The sequence below is a fragment of the Eschrichtius robustus genome, chromosome 14 (assembly GCF_028021215.1).
Source record: "Eschrichtius robustus isolate mEscRob2 chromosome 14, mEscRob2.pri, whole genome shotgun sequence".
Classification (NCBI taxonomy): Eukaryota; Metazoa; Chordata; class Mammalia; order Artiodactyla; family Eschrichtiidae; genus Eschrichtius; species Eschrichtius robustus.
The window spans coordinates 7,598,680-7,610,942 of record NC_090837.1 but is presented as its reverse complement, the minus strand read 5'-3'; the positions used below and the strand labels follow the sequence as shown (position 1 = coordinate 7,610,942).

Sequence of the window (12,263 nt, the reverse complement as noted above, 5' to 3'; positions counted from 1 at the left end):
GCAAGGGATTACAAATCTCAAGTTAGTAGCTCTGACAACTACTACTAATAAGAAGGTATTGGAAAATTTATATCACATTCATCCATATTATGTGTTAGAAATAGCATTTATATAAAAGTACTAGTTGTTAAGTAGTACTCACAGCATATTAGCTCTTAGTTCACACAGGTACTTGACAGATCAGAAATAACCCTGCAGAGCTCTTTTTTCTCATAAAAAAAAAAAAAGGTATAAATCTCAGCTCCACATTTTAATTGGAGCATTTCAGGAATAAAAATGTCTATAAGAAAATGTTTATTATAGTGATACTTATGTAGTTCTGGCACTGAGGAATTACATTTGCCTTAAAAACAAATTGTAGAATGGACTCCAGGTACATGGATTTTCATTTAACAGATTTAAAAGGTAAGATAGAACATAATTTTCTATGTAACATTTAAATAATACAGTAACAGATTTACTTGTTTTTTGCACTTAACTTTGTATCAAGTATTTTAATCTATGCCCTGGATTGTGAAGTGCTGTCTTGTGCTCATAGGTTTATATTGACCTAAGACATTAATTGCTGTCCTATTTTTCTTAGATGAGAAACCTCATGGTCTATTCATTACCTATGATGGAAATACTATATTCTTTGGAAGTATCTAGTGTTTCTTCTCTGGTCCAAACAGGAATTAGCACAGTAAGTTGATGTGTATTTTGAACTAATATATTTTTTTATAATTGAAAAAAAATAAGAATAACTAAGCTAAGCATGAGTGGAACCTAGTGGAATACCTGGATAGATCTCAGGTAAACCATATTTATTGTTATCAGAGGTCCTCAAATATGTTTACAGGAGGTCAGTCTTCATTTAAAAAGAAGGAAATTAATCAAATAAAACATCAGTCAATTGCACATTCAATTTTCTTGTCTCTCCACAGGAAATACAGATGATTGTTAATTTGGGGGAGGTTATCGCTTGCTTTTTTTTTTTTTGGCCGCTTTGGGTCTTCGTTGCTGCGCGCGGGCTTTCTCTAGTTGTGGCGAGCGGGGGCTACTCTTCGTTGCGGTGCGCGGGCTTCTCGTTGCGGTGGCTTCTCTTGTTGCAGAGCACGGGCTCTAGGCACATGGGCTTCGGTAGTTGCAGCACTCAGGCTCAGTAGTTGCAGCACACAGGCCCTAGAGCGCGCAGGCTTCAGTAGTTGCAGCGTGGGCTCTAGGGCACACGGGCTTCAGTAGTTGTGGCTCGTGGGCTCTAGAGCAGAGGCTCAGTAGTTGTGGCGCACGGGCTAAGTTGCTTTGCGGCATGTAGGATCTTTCCAGACCAGGGATCGAACCCCTGTCCCCTGCATTGCCAGGCGGATTTTTTTTTTTTTTTTGAATTTATTTATTTATTTTTGGCTGCGTTGGGTCTTCGTTGCTGCGCGCAGGCTTTCTCCATTTGCGGCGAGTGGGGGCTACTCCTTGCTGCGGTGTGCGGGCTTCTCCTTGCAGTGGCTTCTCTTGTTGCAGAGCTCGGGCTCTAGGCGCGTGGGCTTCAGTAGTTGTGGTGCACGGGCTCTAGAGCGCAGGCTCAGTAGTTGTGGCGCACAGACTTAGTTGCTCCACGGCATGTGGGATCTTCCCGGACCAGGGCTTGAACCTGTGTCCCCTGCATTTGTAGGCGGATTCTCAACCACTGCGCCACCAGGGAAGCCCCTGTTTTATCTCTTTTTATATACACACGTTGTATTTTTCCAAACCATTTGGAAATTACTTGCAGACATCATGACCTCTCACTCCTAATTCCAGCGGGTATCTCCTAAGAATAAGGCCCACAAAATTTAACATTAATTCAATACTATTATGAAATATGCCATCCAAGTTCAAATTTTACCAACTGTGCCAATTACTTGAGAACATTTTTTTGTTCCTGACCCAGGATTCAATCAAACATCACGAATTGAATTTTGCTGTCATGGTCACATGGTAGTCTACTTTAATCTCTAAAACGTCCCTAGTCTGTTTTTGTCTTTTCGGACATTGACATTTTTCGAGTCCTAGCCGATTGTGTGGTAGAATGTCCCTCTATTTGGATCTGTGTCTCTTCATGATTAGATTTGTGCTAAGATTTTTGGCAAGCATCCTGCATAAGTGATACTGTGTCCTAACTGCATCACATTAAAGGACTCATGTCCACTTGTCCTGTTATTGGTGCTGTTAAATTTGATCACTTGGTTAAAGCAGTTCTGCCAGATTTCTCCATTGTAAAGGTACATTTTCCCCTGTATAATTAGTAAGTAATTTCCGTGGTGTTATTTTGAGACTATGGGAATATCCTTTTCCTCACCAGTTTTTCCCAGTAATTTTAGAATCCATTGATGAATAATTTCTGCCTAAACCAGTTGTTACTCTAGTAACTATAAAGTGAATTAATTCTATGTTTCAATTTTAAACATGTTTTTGCTATTGTAGGATACCATATACCTTCTGGAAGGAATTTGCAAAAATGATCCAAAGTAAGTCCTGTTTTGTTTATCAGATAAGTCGTTAAATAATAGCAAAGTTAAAATATACTTACTGATGTTAAATGACAAATGTCAATATTAAAACTTTTTTCAGACTATCTGAAGACTCAGTCTCTGTTTTAGTACTCAGATGTCTTACAGAAGCTTTGCCAGAAAACAGGTAACTACTTGTGTTTTGTTTTGTTTTTTTTATAATTTATTTTATTTATCTATTTTTGGCTGCACTGGGTTTTCGTTGCTGTGCGCGGGCTTTCTCTAGTTGAGGAGAGCAGGGGCTACTCTTCATTGAGGTGCGCGGGCTTCTCACTGCGGTGGCTTCGCTTGTTGTGGAGCATGGGCTCTAGAGTGCAGGCTCAGTAGTTGTGGCGCATGGGCTTCGTTGCTCCGCGGCATGTGGGATCTTCCCAGGCCAGGGATCAAATCCATGTGCCCTGCGTTGGCAGGCGGATTCTTAACCACTGCGCCACCAGGGAAGCCCTCTTGTGTTCTTCTAAGCCTTACTCCTTGATGAAAAGCTTGAATTCCCTGATTAATAAAAATTTTACTGAAATTTCTTTCAATTTATCAGATTGAGTCGGTTACTTCACAAACACAGATTTGCTGAAGCCGAGAGCTTTGCCATTCAGTTTGGACTAGATGTTGAGGTAATTATTCATGTATTCATTCATTCATTGAAAGCATTTCTTCATGTGCTAGAGGCTGTGGAGACAAATGTGTAAGACATAATGGGAATTTAGTGTGATCAGGCCTATAATTAAGATACGACCAAAGTAGAGTAGGGATTCAAAGGAGATATTGACCCTTAAAGTAGGGTGGGAAGACTCCATGGAGGAGGTGATTTTATGTCAGATCTTGAAGATGTTCCAGATAGTCCTGGGAGAGGAAGGGAATTCTAGGTGTTAAGACACATGAAGAAAGTGAGGGAGGCTTATGGTGCTTCCAGGAACTCCTAGTAATTAGATAGGACTAGGGTGTAGGTTATATGTGCATAGAAGGGAAAGGAGATGATGGAGAAGGAGAGGATCAGAGCCTGGAGGGCTTTGTATGTACTGCAAAGGATTTAGATCTTATTCTGCAGGTGATGGGGAGCTACTGAGATTTTTAAGCTGGAGAATGTCTTGATTAGGTTGTCATTTTGTAAACATGGGAAATTGTTTGGAAAAGGGTATATCTAGAGGCGCAAAGACCAGTTGAAAAACTGACCCAATGCAGTGAGGTGGAGACACACAGGAGGGAAGGTCTGATGAGAGAGGTGTATAGGAGGTAGAAGCAGTGGGGCTCAGCGATCAAACATAGTGGGGGGTACAAATGTCAGGAGCAGACTAGCAGGACTCTGGCTCAGCGTACTACAAGTAAGTCCCTTACATATAAACGAGTTCCATTCCAAGAGCACATTCATAAATCCAGTTTGTTCAGAAGTCCAACAGAGTTAGCCTAAGTACCCAACTAACACAATCGGCTACATAGTACTCTACTGTGATAGGTTTATAATACTTTTCACACAAAAAATACATAAAAAACAAACACACACAAGAAATAAAACATTTTTAATCTTACAGTACCGTACCTTGAAAAATACAGTAGTGCAGTACAATAGCTTGTGCTTCTTAGCAGTACCAGGTACATCACCGCTGCTTTTACGCTTGCTTCTGGACATCCTGGGCTTGAAATAAAGATACTGTACTACTGTGCTCTATACAGTAGTGTACGGTAAAGTACACAAAAGCACAACCACTTGTAGAGGATGCACGCATGTGACAGTGTACACCAGACACGTGAACTGACTTACGTGATTGGACATGTGAACACACGTTCGCATCTTGGAAAGTTCACAACTTGAAGATTTGTATGTAGGGGACTTACTGTAGTTGGAATGTGATGGCATTACTTAAAATGAGGAATATGTGTGGAAGAACAGGTTAGGGGTAAAATATGAAGGGTTCTGCTTTATAAAAATTGCATGTAAGGGATCTTATAAAATGAGGCTGTCTGATAGGAAGTTGGAGAGTGATCTGAGCTGAATCTAGACATAGGTAACACCGGAGGAATGGCTCAGACCACTCAAGGAGAACGTGTGGAGTAAGAAGAGATCTGAGGATGAGATACAGGGGCACCAGCACCCGGGGGATAGAGGAAGAAGGGCTATAAACATATTTGGGAAGAAGACCACACAAATGTACGATTAAAGAAGCCAAGGGGGACTTCCCTGGCTGTCCAGTGGTTAGGACTCCTTGCTTTCACTGCTGAGGGCACGGGTTCGATCCCTGGTTGGGGAACTAAGATCCCACAAGGCGTGAGGTGTGGCCAAAAAACAAACAAACAGTTGAGTGGGAAGTGATCAGCAGTTGCAAATACTACCAATAAAATCAGGTATAAAAACTGAAAGTTGTCTGTTGGATTTGGTGATTAGGAATTCATTGATATCCCTTGAAAAGTCCTGGGAAGTAATGAAGGATGAAGCCTGATGGTAGTGAAGAACTAACATTTGCTAAGTGGGTGGTGGGTACCCATGTGTTTGTTGTTTTAAAAATGTAGCATTTTATATTATGTAACAACCTAAATGGGAAAAGAATTTGAAAAAGAATAGGTACCTGTATATGTATAACTGAATCACTTTGCTATACACCTGAAGGTAACACAACATTGTTAATCAACTATACTCCAATGTAAAATAAAAAAGTTTAAAGAAAGTAGCATTTTAAAACATGCAAAACAATTTTGTATATTGTTTACAAATGTATATGAGTAAAGCAGTATATAAATTAATGGGATAACAAGCACCAAAATCAGAATAATGGAGACTTCTGGTTCAGGGAAGGAGGAAGATTTATTTGGAAGAAGTGAAAGTAATATTAAACTATATTAGTAATGTGCTTTATTTTTTTTTAAATTTAGGTGATAAGTACGTGAGTGTTTGTTGTATTATTACCTTTTTGAACATCTGAAAGTTTCATAATAACTAATTTTTAAACAGAGCAAACGAAGCAAAAAAAATCAAAACCAGTGAAAGATGTTTTCAGGGAGTGGAGACACAGAGCTAGAGAAACTGCTCTTTCGTATCATTTTTAGCTTTCGGAACCAGAGAGCCCATGTTAAAGTTGGTATTTTGTTTATAAAAAAGGAACCTGAAATTTTGACTTTGTCTAACACAAGCTGTTTCTAGCTGCTAAAGAACCTTTCATAGACTGGGAATTCCCTGGTGGCACAGTGGTTAAGAATCTGCCTGCCTCAGGGAGATCAGCTCGGTGCTTTGTGACCACCTAGAGGGGTGGGATAGGGAGGGTGGGAGGGAGACGCAAGAGGGGGGAGATATGGGGATATATGTATACGTATAGCTGATTCACTTTGTTATAAAGCAGAAACTAACACACCATCGTGGAGCAATTATACTCCAATAAACATGTTTAAAAAATAAATTAAAATAAAATAAAATAAAATGGTATGCCTCACTAACCTGAGTTAAACTATATCAATTTAGCAAATCAATTAGCAAATAAGTAGTGAGAACCTTGCTAAGTATAAGGATTGTGGGAACACCCCCCTCTTCCTCTCAGCTTAAAGTCTAGTGGAAGACATCTTCAGTGGCTAATAAAGGTACAAAAAAAAAAAAAAGAATCTTCCTGCCAATGCAGGGGACACAGGTTCGATCCCTGGTCCGGGAAGATCCCACATGCCGCGGAGCAACAAAGCCCGTGCGCCACACCTACTGAAGCCCGCGCGCCTAGAGCCCGTGCTCTGCAACAGGAGAAGCCACCGCAATGAGAAGCCCTCACACCGCAATGAAGAGTAGCCCCCGTTCGCCGCAACTAGAGAAAGCCTGTGCGCAGCAACGAAGACCCAATGCAGCCATAAATAAATTAATTAATTAATAAAATTTAGAAAAAAGAACCTTTGATAAACTTAGAAAAGTAGATGTGAAACATAATTGTGTGGTATTCTTCTAAAAACCAGCTCCATTCACTTTTTTTTTTAATATATCAGTATTAATTTCCTGTTTTTTAAAAAATTGTTTCTATTTTTGGCTGCATTGGGTCTTCGTTGCTGCGTGCAGGCTTTCTCTAGTTGCGGTGAGTGGGGGCTACTCTTCATTGCAGTGCGTGGGCTTCTTATTGCAGTGGCTTCTCTTGTTCCGGATCACAGGCTCTAGGCGCGCAGGCTTCAATAGTTGTGGCACGCGGGCTCAGTAGTTGTGGCTCATGGGCTGTAGAGCGCAGGCTCAGTAGTTGTGGCGCACGGGCTTCGTTGCTCCGTGGCATGTGGGATCTTCCCCGGCCAGGGATCAAATCCATGTCCCCTGCATTGGCAGGCGGATTCTCAACCACTGCGCCACCAGGGAAGCCCTCGATTCACCTCTGAACAGCAAAATTTCAGACACATTACTTACCCTCTCTTGAGCTTCAGTTTTCTTGATTGTAAAATAAGGATCTCAGTATTTACCCCATAGGGTTATGATGAGGTACAAATGCTTACTTAGGTTTTTATGAGCATTAACTGAGATAATTCACATAAAGCTCTTAGTACACTGCTGAGGACTCAGTAGAAATGGTTTCCATAACACTTTGTAATCTGGGTTACCTTTCAGTTATCTAAGTGTTACCTTCTTTAATGCTTATTCTTGAACCACATGAATATTCACATTTTTTTTTTTAACATACAGCGTGAGATTTCATCCACAGGCATTATTTTGCTTCAAGTTTCTTGATGTGGCATGTTTATATTACAGCTTGTTTACAAAGTAAAATCAAATGATATATTGGAGAAACTAGCTTTGAGTTCTCTGGACACCAGTGAGCAGACCAAATGGCAAAAACTTGTAGATGAAGCTAAGGAAAATCTGCATAAAATCCAGGTATGTTTTCCCTGTCGTATACTAGAGTATTCAGATCGATGGATTGATCAACATTACGTTGCCTTACCATGTCTGGCATTTATGAAACAGGACGATGAATTTGTGGTGAATTACTGCTTGGAGGCTCAATGGATAACCTATGAAACGACCCAGGAAATGCTGAATTATGCCAAAACCAGGGTAAGTGTTTCTGACCTCTGTGCATGTTAGTTTGTCTTATGCAAAAGAAGTAATTTGCAAAAAACTGAAGGATTTTTCCCATAGACCTTTTTTAAAGTGCATTTATTTTGCTGTTCCAAATGATGCCATTTTTGCTATAGATTGTTCCCCTCACTCACCTGTAAATGAGTACCATTGCTAGTTATATACCTTAAAATCACGGTGTAACCGATGGGCAAAATGTGAGCTGTTTTCATAAAATGCATTATTTTTACGATATGTAACTTCTTAATTGTTTATTGTTCATCTCAGAGTTCAGTGCAATTTAATTTTTAAAGATGATTTTTTCCTTTAATTCACAGGAAATCCATCTTCTTTCATGAAAAACCTAGTATAGCCAATATTCTAACTGTGTTTCTTATTCATCTTAGCTTTTGAAGAAAGAAGATAAAGCTGTTCCTATCTATTCTGATGGCTTAAAAGAGGTAATTACATTGGGTTTATAGGTTAATTTGGGAGTGAATATACTATTACAATATACTTTTGAATTCAAGATAGGTCTGTATTTTTTCAAGAGCAAGTTATATTAATACATTTTTTCCCTTATTGCAAAATGGGAATAATAATAGTACTTATGGGTTATTTTGAGGTCAGATGAAATATTTCCTATAAATCATTTTGCATAGTGCCTGCTATTTCAAATAATTGTAAACTGTGATGATAGCTATGATGGTGCCAAAAATATATGTGTGTGCACGTGTACATACAGATCTTCCTCAGCTTATGATGGGGTTACATCCTGACCAACCCATCGTTAAGTTGAAAATACCGCAAGTCAAAAATTCACTTAAGGGGGGGTGGTTCCGTTGGGATGAATTGGGAGACTGGGATTGACATGTATACGCTAATATGTATAAATAGATAACTGAAAAGAACCTGCTGTATAAAAAATAAATTAAATTAAATTTTAAAAATAAAATTAAAAAAATAAGCTGCAAGGATATATTGTACAACACAGGGAATATAGCCAATATCTTATAGTAACCATAATTGGGGTATAACCTCTAAAAATTGTGAATCACCATATTGTACATCAACTATACTTCAATAAAAGTTTTTCAAAAAAAATTGCACTTAATACACCTAACCTACTGAACATGATAGCTTGGCCTCACCTACCTTAAATGTTCTCAGAGCAATTATATTAGCCTAGAGTTGGGCAAAGTCATCTGACTCAAAGCCTGTTTTATAATAAACTGTCAAATAGCTCATGTAATGTATTGAATACTGTACTGAAAGTGAAGAAACAGAATGGTTGTAAGGATATCGGTTGTTTGTGATTATGTGGCTGACTGGGAGCTGCAGCTCCTTGCTGCTGCCAGCATCACGGGGGAGAATCGTCCTATATATCATTGCTAACCCAGGAAAAGATCAAAATTCTAAGTATGGTTTCTACTTGAATGCGTTTTGCCTTTCCACCATCATAAAGTCGAAAAATCTTAAGTTGAACCGTTGCATGTCAGGGACCATCTATATATTTTTTAACTCTTATCTCAAAGTAAATGTTTAGTATAATCCAGCTAGGTTTTACCATAAGGGCATATTTATAAATCAGTGGGAAAACTGATTGATTTTGAAAGGCACCTACAATTAATGTACAAATACCTTCCTCTTCTTTGCAGGTTTATTGCCTTGAGCGTGATTGGAAATATTTCCGTTATTTCAAGTTTTTTTGTTTTGTGCTAAGTAAAGGCAGTCATATTTATGGGAATTGACTTGTAATATGGGATAAAACGAGAATATGTACAAGACTTCTGAAACAGAATGCCTAATTTTTGGTGTTTTTTATTTTGATATTATTGCACACAACATTCAGACTGTCAAGTTATTTCTTTTTAGGTACTAAGGGCTCATGCAAAGTTGACTACTTTTTATGGAGCATTTGGACCAGAAAAATTCAGGTATGTGCATTCCCCATTTTGAATTCTGGATTATGAATTAGATTTAAGTTTGGAATGTTATAAAAGATACAGCATTGCTTTGAGTGAATTTGTGTTTCTGGGGGGTTCAGTGATGGAAAATGTTATCTTTCCTGCTAAGCTTTAGGCACTTCCTACATCATCCATTGGAATTGATACATTTGGAAGGCAGATTTAAATAAACGTACCTTTTGCCTTAACAATCCACTTCTGGAAATTAATCCTGTTAGATATACTAACATGTGCACCAAGAATATCGTTATTGACAAATATGAGATCTAGTTACCTTAAAGCTAAGACAAATTTATTTATCATGATAAACTAACAATTAAGGAAGCTTTATTTTTTCTCCTTATAGCTATTCAGTTATCCCGATACTATCATTAAACATTCTCCCTTTTCACTGCTCATTGAAATGTTACCTTAATCACATGCTAAAATTCTCACGTGTATTTAAGTTTCTGCAATATAATTGTATTCACTTGATCTCATCTCTCTATTCATTCACCAGTATCACATAGTTTTAATTAATGTAGCTTTAAAGTGTCCTATTAACTGGTAGACTAGTCCTACTATACTTTTCTTATTTTTCAGAATTTGGGCAGCTACTCTTTTCTGTATGACACTTAGAGTCAGAATCAGCTTATCCAGTTTTTAAAAAATCTTATTTTTATTGGATTTTTTATTATTTATTTTTATTGGGAATGTGCTGAACCTAAAATCAATTTGGGGAGAATCAGTATCTTTACAATATCAAGTCTTCATATCAATATTTAAGGGCAGTATGTGTCTTTCTACTCATTCTATCCTTTTTTTCATGTTCCTGAGTGGTATCTACTCAGTTGTCTTCATATAGATTTTTTACATTTTTTTGTTAATTTTATCTTTCTTCCTACTTTTATAAATGGGACTTCTCTCCATTGTATTTTCAAAAGGATATAGAAGCTATTGATTTTTTAAAATTACTTTTAAACCAGCTACCTTATTGAATTCCTTTTTCACTTGTAGTAATATTTCAATTGGTCTTGTTTTTTCCAAGTATATAATTATATATGCGAATAATGATAATTTTGCTTCACTTTTTTCCTCATTCTTTTTCCTTGCCTAATTTCGACTGGTACTTAGAACGTTTTTGTTTTTGTTTTTTTTTGATGTGGGCCTTTTTTTTTTTAAGTCTTTGTTGAATTTGTTACAATATTGCTTCTGTTTTATGTTTTGGTTTTTTGGCCATGAGGCATGTGGGATCTTAGCTCCCAGACCAGGGATCGAACCCACACCCCCTGCATTGGAAGGTGAAGTCTTAACCACTGGACTGCCAGGGAAGTCCCATGTAGAACATTATTAAATAATGGTGGTAAATAGGCATCTTTCACTTGTTCCTGATATTAGTGAAAATGCTTATTTTGTTTTATCATTTAAGCATGATACAGGCTTATAGGGTTTTGTCTTTTTATCATTTTAAAGAAGTATTCATCATCTATTTCTGAGCTTTAATTAGGACTGGGTAGTCACTACAGCTTTATTGGTTATAGCAAAAGACTGGAAGTAACCCTAATGCTCAACTGTGGGTGTCTAGTTAAATTATAGTAAATCCATGCCATGGAATAATATGTAGTCCTTAAAAAGAATAATATCTATTTGTGCTCATTTGGTACAAGCTGCCAAGATAATATAAAATGAATTTTTTTAAGTACAAGTAGTATACATAAAAAACTCTCATTCAGGGCTTCCCTGGTGGCGCAGTGGTTGAGAATCTGCCTGCCAATGCAGGGGACACGGGTTCGAGCCCTGGTCTGGGAGGATCCCACATGCCGCGGAGCAACTGGGCCCGTGAGCCACAACTGCTGAGCCTGCGCGTCTGGAGCCTGTGCTCCGCAACAGGAGAGGCCGCGATAGTGAGAGGCCCGCGCACCGTGAGGAGGGGTGGCCCCCGCTTGCCACTACTGGAGAAAGCCCTTGCACAGAAACGAAGACCCAACACAGCCAAAAATAAATAAATAAATTAAAAAAAAAAAAAACAACTCTCATTCATTTTAAAGTTAAAAATGGTTGCTTGTATATGTAATGATTATCTCAGGAAGGACCTACAAGGAGAGCTATAACTTCTGGGGAGATAACAGTTCTATAGGTCTGGGATAAGAGGGAAACTTACTTTTCACTGTATAATCTTTGATTCTTTTTTTAACTCTGAGGAAAAAAAACCTAGTTAAAATGCATAATGATATCTACTTGTAACATATAACCTTAATATATATTTTTTGACTACTAACTTCTTTCCTCTCTTTGACTTTGCAGGGGTAGTTCTTGGATTGAATTTCTGAATAATGAAGATGACCTTAAGGATATTTTTTTACAGCTAAGAGAAGGAAACCTTGTTTGTGCACAGTACCTTTGGCTGAGACATCGGGTAATTTGTTTTGCATTTTTTTCTTAATGGCTTTATAGCTCCTGTGAGAGGTGATTGAATCAGTGTTGGAAACTAATAGGGTGGCAGGAGTGACTGGGCAATGGGGTGTTTTCAGACGGTTTGCTAAAATATGACCTGTCCCAGAGAAAACTATCCTCTGATGATATTAACTCAGAGGAAATATTATACATAAAATATAAACTTATGTTATCTCATCATTCAGAGTCTAGTTAGCTCCTAAACTTAGTTCAAGAGGTAACATTTTATTAAGCAGTTTATTGATGGGCTTTCTTATGTAGGAATGGTGGAGAGGGTAGTCCTGTTGCAGCTCAGATTGTGGAAAAGGATTGCCCATTATAGTTGCTGCTCCGAATCTCCTT

The 12,263-nt window shown here is 38.1% G+C and overlaps 1 protein-coding gene across 1 annotated transcript in view; it reads left to right on the top strand.

The window, feature by feature from the left end:
* KNTC1 (kinetochore associated 1) overlaps positions 1-12,263 on the top strand; it is a 69,240-nt gene that overhangs the window by 13,679 nt on the left and 43,298 nt on the right. Inside the window, exons 12-21 of the mRNA XM_068563132.1 lie at positions 1-55; positions 584-682; positions 2,437-2,480; positions 2,584-2,649; positions 3,058-3,133; positions 7,213-7,338; positions 7,429-7,518; positions 7,929-7,982; positions 9,397-9,458; positions 11,772-11,883. Coding sequence (XP_068419233.1) covers positions 1-55; positions 584-682; positions 2,437-2,480; positions 2,584-2,649; positions 3,058-3,133; positions 7,213-7,338; positions 7,429-7,518; positions 7,929-7,982; positions 9,397-9,458; positions 11,772-11,883 — 784 coding nt within the window. The remainder of the gene's footprint in view (positions 56-583; positions 683-2,436; positions 2,481-2,583; positions 2,650-3,057; positions 3,134-7,212; positions 7,339-7,428; positions 7,519-7,928; positions 7,983-9,396; positions 9,459-11,771; positions 11,884-12,263) is intronic.